Source organism: Solea solea, chromosome 8 (assembly GCF_958295425.1).
Source record: "Solea solea chromosome 8, fSolSol10.1, whole genome shotgun sequence".
In the NCBI taxonomy this organism is placed as follows: Eukaryota; Metazoa; Chordata; class Actinopteri; order Pleuronectiformes; family Soleidae; genus Solea; species Solea solea.
In genome coordinates this window covers 21,589,129-21,609,440 of record NC_081141.1, presented here as the reverse complement: position 1 = coordinate 21,609,440, position 20,312 = coordinate 21,589,129, and the positions used below count along the sequence as shown (strand labels likewise).

General features: G+C 41.9%; 2 protein-coding genes across 5 annotated transcripts in view; one reads left to right on the top strand and one right to left on the bottom strand.

Moving 5' to 3' along the window:
- acacb (acetyl-CoA carboxylase beta) overlaps positions 1–9,120 on the top strand; it is a 37,211-nt gene extending 28,091 nt beyond the window's left edge. For all 4 annotated transcript variants that reach the window (XM_058636353.1, XM_058636352.1, XM_058636356.1 and 1 more), the window contains 18 exons: positions 119–322; positions 426–581; positions 1,309–1,431; positions 1,525–1,794; positions 1,923–2,020; positions 2,506–2,626; positions 2,713–2,823; positions 3,848–3,991; positions 4,460–4,580; positions 4,675–4,771; positions 4,883–4,979; positions 5,073–5,208; positions 5,308–5,485; positions 6,094–6,206; positions 6,294–6,448; positions 6,569–6,739; positions 7,334–7,470; positions 8,226–9,120. In XM_058636353.1, the coding sequence (XP_058492336.1) occupies positions 119–322; positions 426–581; positions 1,309–1,431; positions 1,525–1,794; positions 1,923–2,020; positions 2,506–2,626; positions 2,713–2,823; positions 3,848–3,991; positions 4,460–4,580; positions 4,675–4,771; positions 4,883–4,979; positions 5,073–5,208; positions 5,308–5,485; positions 6,094–6,206; positions 6,294–6,448; positions 6,569–6,739; positions 7,334–7,470; positions 8,226–8,352 (2,559 nt within the window). In that variant the 3' untranslated portion in view covers positions 8,353–9,120. The remainder of the gene's footprint in view (positions 1–118; positions 323–425; positions 582–1,308; positions 1,432–1,524; positions 1,795–1,922; positions 2,021–2,505; positions 2,627–2,712; positions 2,824–3,847; positions 3,992–4,459; positions 4,581–4,674; positions 4,772–4,882; positions 4,980–5,072; positions 5,209–5,307; positions 5,486–6,093; positions 6,207–6,293; positions 6,449–6,568; positions 6,740–7,333; positions 7,471–8,225) is intronic.
- Positions 9,121–9,132: 12 nt separating this feature from the next.
- On the bottom strand, positions 9,133–18,029 carry foxn4 (forkhead box N4). The gene is made up of 10 exons (XM_058636358.1): positions 17,221–18,029; positions 16,639–16,738; positions 13,986–14,152; positions 12,924–13,036; positions 12,721–12,831; positions 12,508–12,635; positions 12,303–12,399; positions 12,001–12,208; positions 10,669–11,061; positions 9,133–10,112 (listed from the first exon to the last, which is right to left on the bottom strand). The coding sequence occupies exons 2-10, from the start codon at positions 16,716–16,718 to the stop codon at positions 9,862–9,864; spliced, it is 1,548 nt and encodes a 515-aa protein (XP_058492341.1). The 5' UTR covers positions 16,719–16,738; positions 17,221–18,029; the 3' UTR covers positions 9,133–9,861.
- Between the last annotated feature and the right edge of the window lie 2,283 nt (positions 18,030–20,312).

Sequence of the window (20,312 nt, the reverse complement as noted above, 5' to 3'; positions counted from 1 at the left end):
GTCCATATTAATTATAATAATTGTGTATTCAGGTGTATCTTTTACATGGTTTTATGATATGTAGATATTTAAATAAGGGTAATTCGATTTATCATAATAAAATCTCTGGGCTCGTCAGATCGAGGAGTCTGTCCGCTCCATGGTGATGCGCTATGGCAGCCGTCTTTGGAAGCTGCGGGTCCTGCAGGCAGAACTGAAGATCAACATTCGCCTGACAACAACAGGAAATGCCATTCCTATCCGTCTGTTTCTCACCAACGAATCTGGCTATTACCTGGACATCAGCCTGTACAAGCAAGTCACTGACAAGAGTTCTGGACAGGTGAGGACACTAGACTGAGGAAGTTGCTTTGAAGCTTTTTGTGGTTGAACATGACTGCCTTTTTTTTATGATTACATGCATTACCCAATGTTTGCCTCTCCAGATCATGTTCCACTCGTATGGAGACAAGCAGGGTCCTCTGCATGGTATGCTGATTAACACTCCTTACGTGACCAAAGACCTGCTGCAGGCCAAACGCTTCCAGGCTCAGACTTTGGGCACAACATACGTCTACGACTTCCCTGAGATGTTTAGACAGGTACTGCTGGCTAACTGAGTTAGAGGCCGTTCATATAGAGCCACCACATCCAATGCACATCGAGATGAAAATATGTCAACTTTTTGAAATTAAGTGTTCTTTTATGGGCCACAGAAGTAGGTCAAACTAGTCATTGCTCACTGAGAAACAAACTCTGAACCTTGGTTGAGTCAAGTGGCAACCATAAGAATATGACCTCCCTTTTTGAAGCCTCCAGGAAAAAAAGGAAAGAATAGGAAAGGATTTTTAATGTCATTATACAACCTAAATTACAAGGTCAGATGGAGGGTTAATCAGAGCTGCTGAGACCGAGCGTGCCACCACACAATGGACCTAAGCTGACCAAATGTATCCAACATTCAGACATGTTTTCATGGTGGGAGGAAACCGGAGAGCCCGGAAGAAACCCACACAGACACTAAACCAAACCCAGTGCTTACTAGTGCAAACAGAAGTTCAGAGACATCATCCTTACCAGATAGCAACCAGGCAGCTGTCATATGTGCTGTACTTTATCATCAAATATCAACCGATCATAGAGTAGGTTCATTTACCCATATACTTTTATTTAATCAGTGGTATCACCCCCTGGTGGCTATTAAACATATTTTAATGTCCTCAAACACCTCTGGCATAATATAAAACACACGCGTTTTTCATGTGTTTTATATTATGTCGTTCTCTGATTTCCCTATGGTGTCTGACTCTACTGACAATCTACGTCTAGGCACTTTTTAAGATGTGGGGTTCTGGGGATAAATACCCTGAAGATGTGCTGATTTGTACTGAGCTGGTTCTGGACCCGCAAGGTCGGCTGGTGCAGATGAACCGCCTGCCAGGAGACAATGACGTAGGACACTTTTTAAGGATTTTAAATCACTTATCACACCTTTTTGGCCTCTTCTCTCTCAGTGTAATGACTCTGATTATCACTCTCCACCAGGTGGGAATGGTTGCCTTTAGGATGAAGATGAGGACTCCGGAGTACCCAGAGGGGAGAGACATCATCGTCATCTGTAATGACATCACTCACATGATCGGCTCGTTCGGTCCTCAGGAGGACGAGCTGTTCCTCAGAGCCTCTGAGCTGGCTCGGGCCGAGGGCATCCCACGCATTTACGTCGCAGCCAACAGTGGAGCTCGCATTGGCCTCGCGGAAGAACTCAAACACATGTTCCAGGTGGCATGGATTGACCCCAATGACCTGTACAAGGTGATGCCGAGATACATTTCCATCACATTTGCACTTAAATTTATGATTTCTGCCACACAGACTCTCTAGAAAAAGATATCCTGTTACCGTGGTAATGGTCAGAAGCTATTGTGCATGTCTCTTTGCAGGGTTTCAAGTATCTTTACCTGACACCTCAGGATTACACACGCATCAGCTCAACCAACGCTGTTCACTGTCACCATGTAGAGGAAGGTGGAGAGTCAAGGTACACTGCTTGTTATTGTGAAATAAACTTTGCATGCCAACGGAAAAACATATTCAATAGCCACCAGGGGGCAATAGAGCTGGTTATTGAAGAACTCCGTTTGAATTTAACTTTTTGGGGAAATGAGGCTGCTTCTCACTTGATTTACAACATCAAGAGAAAACATGAATCGTCCCATTTGCTAGTTTCAAGTCTTCATCGATAACACATGATACTGATTTTATAAATTATGTTCCGATTTAGAGGAAAATAGGAAATAAGGCACAGCGATACCGAAAGTCTGTGTCCACTTTTTGTATATGGTCTATGGGATAATCGCTTTATAGTAAACATGTATTGGGTTTCCTAGCCTTAGAGCATAATCTGCAGTCTCACAATTAGATATCACTTATTATTATTAATAAACACTTAACCTTTAACTTCTCTCTGTGGGATAGAAAGAGTTTAGAGAGTGCAGATTTTGTCAACATGCCCATCTATTACAGATACATCATCACCGACATCATCGGCCAGGATGATGGTCTTGGTGTTGAGAACCTGCGAGGTTCTGGCACCATTGCTGGGGAATCTTCTCAGGCCTATCAGGAGGTTATCACCATCAGTATGGTGAGGACGTGGACATGTCTTACCCTCAGCAGTCAGTTGCCTTCTCTTCTCTCTGACTTTAATCTAATCACCTTATATTGTTGCAGGTGACGTGTCGTGCTATTGGGATCGGAGCCTATCTGGTGCGTTTGGGACAGCGAGTGATCCAGGTGGAGAACTCTCACATTATCCTGACTGGAGCAGGTGCTCTGAACAAGGTTTGTTGATCTGACTTTGACATTGTGTTGGTGTCACAATAAATTTGAGACGTTGTCTTTTCAAATAACATCTCAACTAGATACTTCAGGTCGGGTCAGCCCTCTTTAGTTTGTCATTCTGTGTCACAAACACCTGTTTTCCTCAAACGGCCTATTCAGTACCTTGGATATATTACAGCCTGTGAGTGTGTGTAACCAGTAGTGGGGGTTAATCTGTAGCAATGCAACTCAAATCAAATCATGTTTTATTGTCATGTTGCTGTAAATACCACAGTAGGGCTGCACCGATTATTCTATTAATGCATTAATAATCATTAACTATTTTGTTAAGTTGATGAATTGGTTTCAGTGTTTTATTAATAATTTAAATGGATTTGAATGTGAATATGTTTTTGCCCTTTTTGCTCCATATAACAAAGAAATCATTAAAACTGAATAATTTTGGTTTGAGGAAAAAAATTAAATTATCCACAAATATCATCATATTCAGGTTTGGGAAAGACCGATCTACATTTTTCCAACATTTTCTGAGATCTTTCAGACCAAGCACATACTAAAATAATGGACAGATTAATCCATTTATGAATATAATCATTAGTTGCAGCCCTAACCACAGTAGAGCAATTGAAAAGAGATCTACTCATGATCCACAGTTCTCGTGATTCTTCTCTCATGATCCACAGTAACAACACAGTAACAACACAGAAACAATAACTATAGTGCGACGTTCATAACAGTACAACCTTCATCACAGGGACGTTTTTAAAGTGGCAGTAGCATTTTCAATGTTCCGAGTGCATATGCAGTAGTTGTTTGAGAATTCAACAAAAACACAAACTAAAGGGAAAGAATAAGAAAGAAGAAAAGGGTCAAATGCAAACAGGGAAAGATTAACTGAAGCATAGTTTCCTTTTTTCTATAATGCTAATTGTAGGCTTTATTAATGCTTGTTCCTTCAGCCAAAATGTCGCCATGTTTTTTTGATCCATAACCATGAGTTATGTAAGTCCCAATTTGTGTACAGGTCCTGGGCAGAGAGGTCTACACGTCCAACAATCAGCTGGGTGGCGTCCAGATCATGCACAATAACGGAGTCACTCACACCACCGTGCCAGATGACTTTGAGGGCGTCTTCACCATCCTCCAGTGGCTCTCCTACATGCCAAAGGTTCTGCTGAATGTGTGACGTTCCTAGCATACACACACACACACACACACAGACAAACTAGATAAACAACGGGTGCTATGCATCACTGACAAAGAGCATAAAGATAAGATTTTATTAGCCCCACAGTGGGGAAATTAATGGTGTAGATATGTACTTCATTCTTCCCACAGCTCACAAAGCAACTACATAAAAAACAGCAATAAATACATACACGCAACAGCTAAGACAAGGTTGTAAATAATGAACATGCATTTTAACATCTAGGAATGTACAATACAGAAAAATATTAAGGTAACAAAAGAATAAAAGGGTGCATGCAGTATAGAGGGTGAGGAACTAGGTTATATACAGCATGAGTTTAATATTGTAACGGTGTAAACATTGCAATATTGCAATAGTAGATGTTTTTTTTGGAGTGGCAACTACCTGAAGATGAACTGAACCTCAGTTTTTTTTTTCTTCCGGCAGAACAAACACTCCTCTGTGCCTATTATCGCAGTGACAGATCCAGTTGACAGAGAGATAGAGTTCACTCCCACCAAAGCCCCGTACGACCCTCGCTGGATGCTGACTGGTAGACCTCACCCCAGTGAGTTTCATCATCTAAACTGAATTAGTTTTCCTTTTTAAGTAAAACCAAATAAATGACCCTGTTACACATTATTCTGCTTTGTTGTCATTAGCAGTGAGAGGCGCTTGGCAGAGTGGATTCTTTGACCACGGCTCTTTCATGGAGATCATGGGGTCTTGGGCTCAGACGGTGGTTGTGGGAAGAGCGAGGTAAATCGCAGCCCTGCAAATTTCATGTGGAGGATAAAGTGGTGCACAATGAACAGATAGATAGTCTTGTTGTTTTTAGATGGTAACATATTTTATCTTGATTCAACACAGGTTAGGAGGAATTCCCCTTGGTGTCATTGCCGTTGAAACTCGCACAGTTGAGTTCACTGTCCCAGCCGATCCAGCCAACCTGGACTCCGAATCTAAAGTAAGGAAAAACTCAAAATAAAATGTTCATGACATAAAATAAACTGTGACTGTTTCGAGAAGTGTTCTTACCTGTGTTGTGTGTTCCTGTCAGGTACTACAGCAGGCCGGCCAGGTGTGGTTTCCAGACTCCGCCTTTAAAACAGCGCAGGCCATCTGTGACTTCAGCCGCGAACGTCTGCCTCTCATGGTGTTTGCCAACTGGAGGGGCTTCTCTGGAGGAATGAAGGGTACAGAATGGACACTAAACATTTGCAAAGACATGTCTTAGAAAACAAGGCTTTGTTGTGATTATAATTGAACAAACCTTTGGCCTGTTTCTCTCTCAGATATGTATGACCAGATATTAAAGTTTGGAGCCTATATTGTGGATGCTTTGCGTGGTTTCCATCAGCCGGTGCTAGTGTACATCCCACCACATGCTGAGCTGAGGGGAGGGTCTTGGGTGGTGATTGACCCCACCATCAACCCACTGTGTATGGAGCTCTATGCTGACAGGGAGAGCAGGTACAGTGCAGCATATATTTGTGTTTCCAACTTAAAGCATCCGACTTTTGGCGATTCTTTGTTGTTGATGTTGTTTTTCTGCCTTTGTTTGGTCTATGTGAAGAGAAACAACGTAATATTATTCGTATGCTGCCTGCGTCCTTTATCTGAAAATGTACAATACTATTAGACATGACGAGGGGAGCGTTTGTGTGTATACAGCAGCAGTGCGGGGGCGGGTGGGGCAAAAAGTATTATTCCATTAAACCGCTAAAGAGCTGTGTTTTGTTTTTTTCAGCAGAAGATTTACTTTAGAAGCTTTTACTGGGCGTTTTTCTGTGTTTTCATGAATATTTCAACATGTTTGTAGCCGCTTAGCTTTACTGGTTCAATGTTGTTGTTGCCTCAGTTTGTTTTGATCAAAAAATGAATCACTTTTTGTGTGCAGAGCAGGAATCAAGATCTTAACCCCACTGTAGTGAGAATTACCGTCACATGGAGCTGATCATCATTGTATGAACTCCTCTGTCAATGATTTAAATGTGACAGACGGTTGTTTATATTTTAAAGGACACATTTGTGTGTGTTTTCACTTTTTGTCCCTTTGTTGTTGTGCTTTCTCTGTTCAGAGGAGGAGTGCTCGAGGCCGAGGGTACAGTGGAGATCAAATTCAGGAGGAAAGATCTGCTGAAGACCATGAGAAGACTAGATTCAGTCTACGCTAGTCTGGTGGAGCAGCTCGGTAAAAACGCTTCGTCTAAACTTATACAACCCCTTGTGTTTTTCTGGACGTTCGTAGAGTGAGTCAGAGCTCTTTTGTTTCCACCAGCTTCTCCAGAGCTTTCTGAAAAACAGATCAAAGAGCTGGAGTCAAAGCTCAAAGCCAGGGAAGAATACCTGTTGCCCATCTACCACCAGGTGGCAGTGCAGTTTGTGGACCTCCATGACACCCCGGGGAGGATGCAGGAGAAAGGTGTCATCACTGTAAGTGAACCAATGTTATGTCAGTTAGTAAGTGTGTAACATTAGGTGCAGAAAAATGTTGCCATAACATATTTTACAAGCTTCTCTCTCTCTCACTCTCTCTCTGTGTCTTTTTGAAAGGATATTTTGGATTGGAAGAATGTGCGCACCTTCTTTTACTGGCGTCTGCGTCGCCTCCTGCTGGAGCAGGTCGTGAAATGTGAGATTCTGCAGGCCAACAAGGACCTCAGTGACGGACACATGCAGTCCATGCTGCGGCGCTGGTTTGTTGAAACGGAGGGAACAGTCAAGGTGCGTGACCGACGACAGCAACAAGTGACGACTTAAGCCTAAATTTCCACCAATCGGTGCAGTGCAGTTTAGAACGATACCCCTCATCTGGCTCATGTTTCCACCGCAGGGTGTGTGGGCCGTTTACGTAAATCACTTTGCTATTTACACAGCTGTGTTAATAGCGTGACATCATACCAGCGCGTATTGATTCCACAAAGACGAATGCGACATCGTAAATAAAGGGCAACAATGTATTCTTCCTTTGTGGCATGTGACAGTTTATCACAAGGAGAAAACAAGCTTTGTGTTTGAGAAGGCCACAGGGAAAAGCACTTCTGTGGTCGACCAGTCAATAGATTGCAGTGTCGACCTAAACCCAGCAGGAGCTGGACCACTGCTTGTTACCCCCAACAGAATGCCAAAAACAGGGATGGTGCAGATTGGACATTTTTGTTTGCCTCTCAAAGTTTGTGCCAATAATTGCGTGACCAATCTGCTTGGTGGAAATGGGCCTTAAGACAATACACAGTGACAGGAACAAATCATGAGCCAGTCTTTTTTGGTTGATGAAAATAGTTTAAAGAAAAAAAGATATGATGTTTATATTTCCAGGCTTACCTTTGGGATAACAATAAAACCGTGGTCGAGTGGCTCGAGAAGCATTTGTCCAAGGAGGACGGCACTCAGTCGGCAATCCGAGAGAACATCAAGTACTTGAAAAGAGAAAACACTTTGAAACACATCCGCAGGTATATACACACACAAACAAACACACACACGCATTTAGAATATTAAACTTGATCTTTTTTTAAAATGTTATTATACTTTGGGGTATTTGTATGTCTTTATTCGATCTGTTCAATAAAGGAGAGACGGATCACAGGGTAAGAGAGTAGGGAACACATTAATGGTCCGACTGTCTGAGAGTTGAACTGCACAGCTGGGGACTGCTGGTTAAGTTTAAGGCACCCATGTGATCCTAAGCTTTCAGGTCACCCAAATATGTCACATCCTAGTAAATTGTATAAATAATCTTAAGTGCAATGTTTCTCAGGAGAACGTTTGAACATAACTGCTGATTGGTGGATCATTTGATTTATACACAGTTTTTGCAGGGGCAACCATCTTTCCGCTGCCTTTGATCTGTGCTCTTCCTTTCCAATTTTCTATGTTTTTCTTCCATACAGTTACTCAAAATGTATAAAAAAAGCCATAGCAAAATTTGCAGGAAGTTTTGCAGGAAACTTTCTGTCAAAAGAAGAATATTGGTAGTGCGTACTTTGATCACTGATCTCAGCAGGCGCTAACTTGGTGACTCAGTCAGGGTTTTTGAACTGTGTACTCCATTCATTTCCTATGATAAAACTCGCACCATGGTTACTAAAAACACTTAGAAAAGTCTTGTTGAAGCCCATATTAAACTTTATGTGGGTTTCCTCATTCTCTTTCTCTACATTTTGACTTGTCATGTCACCATTTTTACCATTTTCCTCGTGTTGTCCAGTCTGGTGCAGGCAAACCCTGAAGTAGCCATGGACTGCATCATCCACATGAGCCAGAACATCACTCCGTCCCAGAGGGCCAAGCTCTCGCATCTCTTCACAACTATGGACAGCACCAGCACCAGTTAAGATCAGGGGCTCACCAGATAATTCTATTAAAATAGATTTTACACAGTGGTTTGTTTGTTAAATAATTATAATTTCGCAGGATTTTGGTAGGGACGATTCTTTGCGAGGCACACATTTTCACAAAGTGACTTATTATTTTTTATTTTTTACTTGTCACAAAACCACTACACTGTTCTGTCTGTCTGTTTGTCTTTTACTTTGGTGAATGTGTTTGTACATAATTGTGCACAATTTTAGAGTGTTTATTTAAAAGTATTCATTGAAATCCTTAAGCAGTTTTCTAGTCAAAGAAAGTGAAAGTTTGTAGTTTTCTGCATGGACTGAAAAATATAGGACTTTTACCAGGATTATGGAGCAAGAACAGAACTTTAAAGGCCAGGTTAATTTTGTTCTAACGCAGCAGTAGTTGTGTTTGTCATTTCACTGATGCTGGACTCAGGGGTCGCTCTTTTTCATTGTCACTTTCAGTATGTTTGTTGTGTTTTTTTCTTCTTTTTTTTTTCATATGTGCTAAAGACAATGTTAGAATGACGGGTCCTTTTGAGATTTGTTGGTGCATCTGAAGCAATTCTCAAGACTCAAGGTTTTCGTCAAGGGTGAATATTATTTGGCCGAGTGTTGATGTCGTCATTTTTCTTACCTCTGATCAGAACACCACAGATATCAACCATGACATTTCATTTCATTGAATGTATTTAAAAAATCCTTTTTGGTATCTTGTATTCCACACAAGGGCTGTTGTTAATAAATATCACGGATAAATATATATATTTTTTTGGCAAAACAGGCCTTTTTTTATTGACCCTTTTGATTTTTATTATGGTCACGTTAATGAACATAATATACACCTAACTTTCAGACATGTTAATCACAGTGTGTAGAAGAATAATGTGTAAAAATCTGGATTACTCAAAGTGTTGGAACATGTTTGCCTTTTGGAAGGGAGCGGGTAAATACAGTCAAAAAGAAAAGCTTTTCTGAGGCAATAGCAATTTGAAAACATTCAAATATGTACAGCAAAAGACTGACAAGAGTCGTCGCCCTCTCCAGCTGCCTTTTATAAATATAAATAAAACATCACAGTAATAATGTCTAGCACAAAACAACAGACAGGAGCTACAGCGTGTGAAGACTTTTAAAAAACGCACAGTGAAGAGTAGAAAAACTGGTAGATGCAAACTTCCGCACACGTCTCCACGTGGAATCCTCACACGCTCATACAGGCTTTGAGTCTTTGCTTGGCAAAGCTAGATATTCAAGTCTTTACATACTTCTTTCTTACAGCCACATCTTAATTTATCAGTAGGGTCAGTTCTCGGTGAACAGTTTTCTTGCACGGATCAAGGGGGTGTGTCTGAATGATGTGCGGACAATTCCCATGTAAATGTAGGAAAGCAGTGGGATCTGCAGCTTCAGTCTGCAGTCGGTATCCACACACACACACACACACTCGTCCACTGACAGTTGAGTAAATCACACCGACTCTTTGTCAGAGACAGTTTGGCTGCTTTAAAGCAGTACGATGGGCTTGTTGTTGGCCGACGTGCCCATGCACTGAGAGGACAGGACGTCCTGTGAGGTGTAGGACGTGTAGAGGCCGGTCACCTGCACGTCTGACAGCGGCAGGTTCACTCCAGAGGAGACGAGAGGAAGGCCGGCTGTCCCCAAGTCACAGTCTGATAGTCGGAGGGGTGAGTTAGTGATGGCGCCCAAGGCGTCCAAGTTAAAGCTGTCGTCCTTCATTTCTTCCCACAGATTACCTGAGCAGGTAGAGAGAGAGAGAGAGAGAGAGTTTTAGATAGTTGCAGGAGATGATACTTTTTTTTTCACCTAAGATTTATAATACAATAGTTATTTCATTTATAGAACACTCCAAGCTAATAAAATAACAAAAGTGCTTTCCATCTTTAAATATATAAGACACCTACATGCATAAACAAGAACTCACAGTGAAAAGATTTAAATGTATTTAAAGAGGCTATATGTTAGACGCAAATAGAGTCTTAAATACGCTATATGGACAAAAGTAAGACGTCTGACCATAACACCAACAGGGACTGTAATGATGTATTCAAATACATATACAGGACTTTAATATGGAGTTTGTTCCCCTTTTGCAGCTACAACAGCTTCCACACTTCTTGGAAGTCTTTACTCGTGATTTTGAAGTGTTTCAATGTGAATTTGTGTCCAATCACTCTGTAGAGCATTTATGAGGTCAGGCACTGATGTTGGAGGGGAAGAGCTGGCTCACAATCTCTGTTCTTCCACACCAAGCCCGTCAAACCATGTCTCTAGCCTAAGTGATTTATTTACCTTGGAAGGCAAAGTCCATGATGCTGGGGTCCAGTGCGTCCACCTCTGTGTGCGTCTCACTGTGCAGGCTGTAGAAGTCATCAGGGGCTTTGCTGTGCTGCTGAGTGAGTGGACTGTGGCAAAGGTCGGGGACTGCGTGGAGCGGGGGCGTCTGTGCCGGGGCAGGGGACATGGGGGCCAGTCGAGCCTGTGCCTGAAGCTGGGCCTGGAACTGGTGGTGCTGGTGCATGGGTAAACACGGGAGGGACAGCGTCACTATAGGCTGAGGCTGCATCTGCGTGGGGATGGGCAGGGGGAGGCCCGTCTGACAGCTGGGCAGCCGGGTCATGCCGGGTTCTAAAACCTTGCGCCTGCAGTTCTCTGGGCGGTCGGTGATCAGTTTGTCCAGCTCATCTACAGGAAACAAGAACATATTGAATTAAGATAACATTAGATGACACTTTATTGTCCGTTTGCACAGAAAAGCTATACAAGTTAAGTCTTAAATTACATCCTAACCAGTTATTCTTAAATAAAGATAAAGTAAAGAAGGAATTAATATGTTTTCGTGTCACCAGCAGAGCTATATTAGATATTAGAAAAGGCGATTTTTGTTGTTGTTGTTGTTGTTGTTGACGATGATGTTGTTCTGTTTCTTTATGATCAGAAATGATGTAACATTATTTGTATGCTGTGTCCTCCACCTGAAATAGGCACTGTCAAGCAACACTACCAGACATGACTCGAGGAGCATTTGTGCGTAAACAGCAGCAGCACAGACACGGACGGGAGTAAAGAAACATTTATCCTGTCAAACTGCTGAACAACTGTGTGCATTTCCAGTAAAATCCTCTTCTTTGTGTCTTCAGTCGTCTCACTTTACTTTACTTACAATGTTGCTGCCACATTAACTTTCTGTGAACTATGCGGGGACTGTCGCCGGGCAACAGCAGATCTCAACACCACTACACTGAGAAATACAGAGAGGCGCGTGGAGCTCGTTAGGCTCCAACAGCATTGTGTGAAATCAGTTGACAGTGGCTTGAATGTAATGTATAATTATTAATATCTAGACGTTACGCACTACAGTGTTATCTCTGTGTTGTTGGTGGCTGATCCTCGCTGGATAGACTAAGAGTGTAACATTTAGGAGGGTTTACCCATTAGTGTACAACATTTTCAATATAAAACTTTGTGGCTACTGTAGTACAAGCCTTTTATACGCCCTTTAGGTAAGGGCCTTTACTTTGTGGAGGATGAAATGATTCTACAGCCAGAATGAAGCGTCTTCTATCTTTTATCATTCCCCAAATTATACAAAGTATACGGCGCCAAAGAACATTCATGTCTAACCAGGATTAGCCATGCTGCGGCGAATGGCTGGCAGGTCCTTGCGTTTCCACTTCTGCATCTCTTCCTCCATCTTGTCAATTTTGGCAGGGTTCAGCGCCCACAGACAGCCCTTACGGGATGAACTGCTCGTCTTGTTCTCCACCTTCTCAAAGCACTTGTTTAAGGACAGGTTGTGTCTCACGGAGTTCTTCCATCCATCAGGTGCTGTCTGCAGAGAGAGGGAGAGAGAGGTATTGTATCATCAGTCCTGTTCTTTACTTCTCTTGACGAGCTTGCACGTAATAATTAGGAGATTACCATACCTTAAAATAAGGAAAATGTTCCTTCATAAAGCTATAAATCTCACTGACGGGGAGGCTGCCAGTTTTGCTGTTTTTCAGAGCCATGGCAATCAAACAGCTGAGGAGAGAACACAAGGAAATGAAGTGAAATCGTAATGTGAATTAAGGTAAGAAACAAAGTCAGAAAACCATGTGTGTGTGTGTGTGTGTGTGTGTGTGTGCTGACCTGTATGAGTAGATCGGCTTGGGGAAAGACTTGGGCTGCAGCTCCTGCTCTTGTGGAGCCAGTCGAGGTTGTGTGAAAAGACTTTGGTCGCTGAAAGAGACATTGCTATAAAGCCCAGTTGTTGAACACTAGGAAAGAGAGGAGAGGATGTTAAGAACCTCATCTGTCACGTGTGTCCGCTGATTAAAATAATCTCTTTTATAAGCTGGTCACCTGTTGTCCAGTTTGGGTTAGAGAGTACACCTGCTGTGGTGTAGGCTGGTACACTGAGGTAGGACATTGGTATCCTGGAGAAGGCATCCCGTTCATGGAGAACGGAGACATCTGTGAAACAAATGTAAGGGGCCGGTTAAATTAAACTAAATTAAAGCGCCATTGCAACGAGATTTCCTTCTCCCGGTGCTGCAGAAACTCACACTTCCACTGTGGGTGTTGATGATGCTGATTCCTATCGGGCTGTGCTGCATGTTGCTCTGGAGCTGGAGCATCGAGCCCTGTCCTACTGTCATGGTCAAGCTGCTCAGCTGAGCTGTGGGGACAAACAGGGCAGACTTCCTCTTAGTTTGATATAATGTGGGCAAACTTGCACAGCAGCAGGTGATCTGAGAGAATGGTGGTTATAGTAGATAGAAGGGTTAGGGTTAGATAGGAATCACAGCTTGGTACCAGACGGGGAACAAAAGGAAAACCCACACAGACATTTAGGAGACGGATCAGCTTCTATGACCAAACATTGAACATAATGGAAGCAGCTGTACATCATATAATAACAATCGAAAGTGCGAGTGTGACACAAGTGGGTGAAAGTATTTCACTGGTAGTGGTAGCCTGTAGTAATTACCAGACAATAACCTATAGATTACTTTAATAAAATAACATTAGGGGGAAGGGTAAGACTTTGCATTACAGTGCAGTAACTATACAGTAATAGTAACTTTATGGAAATGCCTCTTAATTCTAATGCAATTTCAGCTTGGTGATAATAATGGAAATAGTAATATCACAGTAATTGTTTATGTAACGAGAATAAAAAGTGTAATACCTTCACATGGAGGTTTTTGTGATTAAAAATGTAATAATTACCACATTTTACAGCTGAAAGTTACCCGCATCATGATTTTTACCATACTATTACTGAACTGTGATATGATATATATTACTACTGTGGGGAGTGTGTATGATGATGGTCAGAACAGTATTAATGTTAACAGCCCTTTCTAAAGGTTAGATTTCTAGCGTATCATATATTAATCGACCTTCATCGTTCAGAATAATTTTTATTAAACTAATGAATTTGTTCTCATACAAGGATAAATCATGTGTTTATATTTTGTGGATGCCGACGAAAACAAACAGCTGTGTTTGTGATCTGCAGGAGCCATAATGATCCAGAAGAACCCTGGACTCATGCTTTGTCCAATCAGAGAGATGATGGTGGTTTTTTGAATATTGCGCTGTCCCCCTCCCTGTCGCCTCACCTGTCTGTTGCTCCAGCAAGCTGCCCTGGGAGGGCCCGTTGCTGTGGCCTCGACTATCAGCCATCTGCTGTATTCGGGGCACATCTACAGAGGTGAGCCATGACAGAGACTGCAGGTCCCCAGGGAGGTCCTCCTCCCTCAGCTGGGAGGGGTCCGTGGTCAGAAGCCTTCACGAGAGGAGGGGGGAGGGGAGAGGGGAGAGAGAGAGAGATGGTTGTTGGTTGGTTAGTTGGAGAGCACAAGTGGATTTTTAAATGTAAACACTTGACAGGACATGAAGTCCTTCAAAGTCAGAACCACTGCAACGAGTGTGACTGTGTGTGTGTGTGTGTGGGGGGGGGGGGACAGGGATTAAAGCTTTGCTCAGTGATGCTGTGTATAAGCTGCTGTGTCCAAGATTTACCATAAGAAGATTATCTGCGACACAAGTGACAGTTTACAATCAAAGATGAGGCTAAATCATCTGTTAAGTTAATAAGTGTTTTTGTTTGTATTTGGCTTTTTTTAATACTCTGCAGCTCAAAACTGCTTACAAACATTAAAGGGACGTCTAAATTACACACATAAAAACATGATTCATTTAATACTTCAACTGAAAATATTTACTGGTATAAATTGTATTATTCTTTGACATAAAAAACATTTAAAATCCATCAATGGAAACCAAAATCATCAACCTGCCGGAGGCTAAATTAAAAAGTCATACAGAAAGTGTGAAAACAAATAGATAATTAACTCTACATTAAATTTTTTTTTTTTCTTAAATTATAATATGTAATCCTTCATTTAACAAAATGTTGAGCGACTGGGTGGATTTTCTGTTTAACCAGCGCACGACCAGCACCAATCAGCTTCCTGTCATTACAGCTTTTATGGGCCAAGAGAAAGAAAGAAAAGGGAGGTTCCCCTCTTGAATCCTCTCCAGTCTCTTCAACACACACACATTCATTGGACAAGGGTTTAGTAATTGGGGTCGCTATGACAACACATATTATTCAGTTACTTTGTGGGAGTACTTTGTGTGGACAGTGTACGAGTACATCCCACCCCTTTACACACACACACACACACACACACACACACACACACACACGTAATCTCCTAATAAAAAATCAACCGTGTGTCAGGTGACCACGGTCTCCGCGTAACCATTGGCTGAATCATAAGTAAACAACGCATGTGATCGTTTGAAACATGGGACGGCAGCACATGTTGCCTGCAACAGTTGGCCCTGTCCATTGAAAAATGATCACCTATTGTGTCCCAAACGACAAATCTGCCCAGTGGCACGTGGCTCTATTGTCTTCCCCAGACCCGTCCTTGATTGTCTCTGTCGTTTCTTTTCTTCGCCCAGCCCTCGCATTAATCTGTTGGAATGACAGCCCTCACATAAGGGGACAAATAGGGTGCCATCTGCTTCCCTGTCCCTTTCCAGCCTCTATCCTCCCCTCCATCACCCTCAACTACACCCCCCACCCCTCATCCTCCCTAAATGGGGGAAATCAACAAGGCCTCAGGGCAGAGGGGGTGCACATGTAGTTTTGAGGTCAGGGCTCTGTGTCTGCCGTCTGAATACGTGACATCACCGTGAGCAGGAATCGGCAGCACACGTCCTTTAACACCTTGCATGCGCCAGTGAAAGACTTTGATGAATCATCTTTTGTCGGCGGAGCAATGTAAACGTAATGTAACGCCCTGTGAGGTGTCACATTATCACAGACGGCCGCGTGTCTCTGTGTCTTTGACTCATGCTGCTGCTATTTTTTTTTTTCATTCCTTTTTCCCCCCCCCCCTGTGCAGTTTTACTTAAATGATATAAAAACATGTTCAGAGAAAGCACCACAGATGTGTGGTTTTTTTTTTATTTGTAGAAGAAACATAATATGTGCATACGCTTAAAGTTGGTATTTTATAGTTTTGCAGCGCCTCTGATTGACCCAAAGCTGCACTCATTTGTGATAAATTATAGATATTGATAGAAACGGCAGATTAGACGGCACAGTGGAGGCTCTCCCTCCTCCCCTCCCCATCCTCTCCTTCTACCAGCAGTATAGAAATTGCTCACTGATGCAGAACATGTTGAACTGGTGTCTCCATGTTTCGTTCCCAGAGGTTCAACAACACTAAATATTGCACCTCCTCCTCCTCCTCTCCCCCCCCACACCCCCCTCTTTCCCTTCATCCCCCCACTCCCCTCCTTTTCTAATTGGGAGCCACTTGTGCACAGTGGTGACCCAGAGCGCCCCGTCTCCCCCTGAGTCGGCAAGGCCAAGAGGCTCACGCTGTCCGTGTGCCGACAGCAGGAGTGTACACAGAGCTGATGGTTTCTGACAGATCCATTCAGACTGAAAATTATTTATTCTTCAGTTTTCTTTTTAGCCTTTTTCATGCAACCCCCTCCGTGCACAAAAAGAGCTGTCCATCTACCTTCAGATGAAACATAGTGGGGTCAGACAATTTGTTCCATGACTCTCCATGAAAACACCTTCAGGGATTTCATCACTTTTATCTATGGAGCTGTCTCAGTGTTTGATCCTCAGCTCTTTTGTTAACATGCGGCAAAAAAAATTACTGTGTGTGTGTTTATCCCTAAACAACTCCGTAACCATAGTTTCCTGCTATTATGGAGCGTGTTTTCAGTCAGAAACCTTACCTGTAGTCCTGAGGAGACGGATGATGCCCAGCATTCTCAATTATACCCGACATCATGGATGTTATTCCACCTTCTATCATTTCCTTGGGATATGTGGTGCCTGTGCAATGTCATAAAAAAAATGACACACTTTAGATAATTTCCTCAGTACTTTTAGAAATAATGAATGTGAAGCAAAGTGTTCTATATCTAAGAAAATGAAAGGTTGAATAAAAAACATGCAATTATAAATACATTAAAGAGTGAATTGATAGCAGTAGCAACATAAACTGTTATTTGCATTATTAGTTGTAGCTAATAAGTTGTAAGTCCCATTCATTACTTAAATGTTTGTGTTTCTGTTGCTAACACTTCAACAAAAGCCACTGAAATAGCAAAATAAGCCTGTGTTCAAAAAGCACTCAGTTCACATGTTTACAAAACCAGTTTAGTCACATTTGCTCAGCCAACATCAGTTAACCACATCAGAGGGAAATTATATTAAAAGTCTAGAAACCATTCAAATGTCAAAAAAGCTTATTAAAATAACTACAAACTGACAAAGACTGTGATGCAGAAAGCGAGAAATCGTGCAAAAGTCACCTGTTTTTTTGGATGAGGGTGAAGATAGTGTGAGCCGGTCGTGAGCTCCTGTAACTGTATTTCTCTGTGTTGCACTTGATTCTCCAAAACCGTTTTTAAATTTCCCTCTCTGGAGCTGTCCAGCGCTCTGACATGCGCAGTGGAGACCTGAGCGGAGCTGCCAGTGGCCCGAGGGGCAGGAGAATCACATGGGTCTGACAGCTGCTGTGACCGCAGCAGTCCCCGCACCAAGTCCACACTCCCCCGCAGCAGCAGCAGCAGCAGCAGCAACAGCAGCAGCAGCAAGTGCAAAAAAAAAAAGTTGGTATATTATGTCTCTGTTCCTCACTTTGTGGTGACGCCTCTCTGTGTTTGAGGTGGCGCACCTGAGCCACGCGCGCGTTTCATGCGCTAAAAGTCAGTCCATACTCCATCCAGACATTGTAGTCCTCTTACCGGGTGACTTTTGAAAGGTTCTAGTTAATCTGCTGTACTGAAAACAAGGTCCAAGTCTGTTTTACGGTGCGCACCTGTGCGTAAAACGCAAACACGAGCAAGTCCTTTTAAGACTCTTTTCTTTTTTGGACTATACAATTAAAAGGTTTCATCGGATTGTACGTTAAAAAATCGATAGAATAAAAACAAAACACATAAAAAAACGAAGAATCATTAAATATCCATGTTTTGCTCCACTTTCCCCTCGTGTCACGTTATTCCCACTGAGTTCCTTCGTCCATGTCTAAGACGATGTGAGTCGCTACTTGTGGTGGCATCTGTGTATGAGTGTGAACTTTTTTTTTTTCTTTTTAGGGAAGTGCTTGTAGATAATTTGGTTCCCGCCGCCGTGGCCGCGTCCCGCTCCTCTCAGCGGTGGGAAAAGGAGCTGGGGAGGCGCGTAGGGAGGAGGGCAGAGCGCCGGGTGAGCTGCAGCAGGAGGCGGCAATAAAGGCTCAAACACTGATCTGCACACACACACACACACACACACACACAAACATTCTTGTACAGCATTCTTAGTGAGGACATGTATTACACATAATGCATTCACTAGTCCCTTACCCAAAATCCCTAACCCTTAACTTAACCCTGACATCCCTGAGGGCTGCACTTGAGTGTTTTTTGTTGTTTAATAATAATTAATGCTCTTACATGTAAATATTTTCTTATTTTCTGGGTTTCTTTGCTCCATACAACAAAAATATCATTTTTGGTTTGTAGGCAAAACAAGACATTTGACAACATGTTTGAGAAACACCGATCACCATTTCTTTAAAAAAAAAAACATTTCACAGACCAAACAAATACTTGTTAGTTGCAGCTCTAATTCGAACCATAACTGTAAAACTGAGACTTGACCCTGAAAAAGCCCTTTAAAAATGAAAGGACCAGCCAAAAGGTCCTCACAAGGTCAATTTGCCCTCTCAAAGACAGGTTTGAACCAAATACTGTCCTCACAGTCTACTGCACACACACACGGTCTCCACTTCAGAGAGAATGTCTTCATGTCTCGAGTTGCAGCACACTGTCCAGAAAATAAGGAATTAATGTCATCATTGGTATAAAATGTCACTTCCATTGTAGTTCACTGTATGCAACCTTTAATGATAGTGATTTAATCAGATTATCATTATCAGATTATGGGGGGACATTTATTTTTGAGTCATTTTGTTTGACTGACTTTGCCTTTCCCATGCCTAGATGTCCAAGAAAATTGATTCAGCCTTGCATTTGGAAAAGCAGCCTCTAGTATTAGGGATTGTTTATTTTTATTTTTAAAACATCATCTTTGCTGAGTTTTTAACAATGATCAAGTTTAACCCCAGTGCCCCCTGTTCCAAAAAAAAAGAGCAAAAACCCTCTTCCTTCAGATCCAAACATAAGGTTTCACAGGCTGTGTGTTGCGTCAGACATTAAAAATAAACATAAAGGAGCTACAAAAGTGCCAAAAACAACACATGTTACACCAAAAATTAAACAAAATTACAGCCAATTCATTCAAGTGAGCTTCCTCTACAAGGGAAATGTTAGATTTGGGCAACATCTGATCAAAGTAGACATGTGTCTCACACTCTCATGAGACACAATGACTTAAACAGAGTGAAATGTATGTTTAAAAAAAAATAAAAAAGGAAAGGAAAGAAAAGAGCCTGGTTTTTTAACACCAGCTGGATCGAATGTGAAACCGGTTTAAAACTAAACTTAACACCGGAAATTAAAGAGGAATTCCTGACAGTCTGTGGGGAGACTGCAGTGACAGCAGTATCAGGCCCATGGGACCTTACAGATGGTAAATCAGCCTGTCACAATAGGCACAATCAATGATTACATGCATGAACGTAACGGACAAAAACAAGAGCACCCTCACAGGGCAGATACTGCAGGTCCTAAAGCCCGCTGTGTTACCGTCAGAGAAGACTGAGGGGAAGGGAGACGATAATATGACCTACTGCAGGTGAAGAGTAATGATGATTTTATATATATATGTATATATATATATATATATATATATATATATATATACATATACATATAATAATGATTATACACATCATTTGGTAATGGGACCATTGCATTTCAATAGTTTACGGTGGCAGTCTTTTTACTCACAGATTATTCTGTGCCTGTAGCAGGAGTAGACACAATTACAGAATATTACAAGACTAGAAGAAATCTAAGGAATTCTAAAATAAACCAAAGGTTATAGATTATTAAACTAAGCGTTTCACTTTATAATACAATTTAGCTCATTCAGCAATTCAGCAAAAATCTAACTGACCATCCAATCCAATCCACTTTATTTATATGTTCAATAACAATAAAATGACATAAAACACAGGTAAAAATGAATATATATATATATATATATATATATATATATATATATGTATATACATACATATATATAAACATTACATATACATACATGTATAAAGTTAAAAACAGGAAGTGAAGTTGCAGTTCACTTGTGCATGTTTGGACTTCTTTGAAGAAGAGTGTGCAGATATGGAGGCACTAAGCCAAGGAGAGTCCAGCCTGACCAGGCTCCTCACTCTGCTCCCTTTAGGTCGCAGCTTCTGTGAGAAAACGATGTCTCTAGCAGGACCGTGATCCCG

What these genes read in the sequence shown, in the direction of transcription:
- foxn4 (XM_058636358.1), bottom strand. Translation starts at nt 16,718, where the DNA reads ATGATAGAAGGTGGAATAACATCCATGATGTCGGGTATAATTGAGAAT. An exon ending in TCAACACCCACAGTGGAAGT is followed by an intron (nt 12,832 to 12,923) that starts GTGAGTTTCTGC and finishes TTTGTTTCACAG; the next exon opens with ATGTCTCCGTTCTCCATGAA. An exon ending in CATGGACTTTGCCTTCCAAG is followed by an intron (nt 10,113 to 10,668) that starts GTAAATAAATCA and finishes CTACCTGCTCAG; the next exon opens with GTAATCTGTGGGAAGAAATG.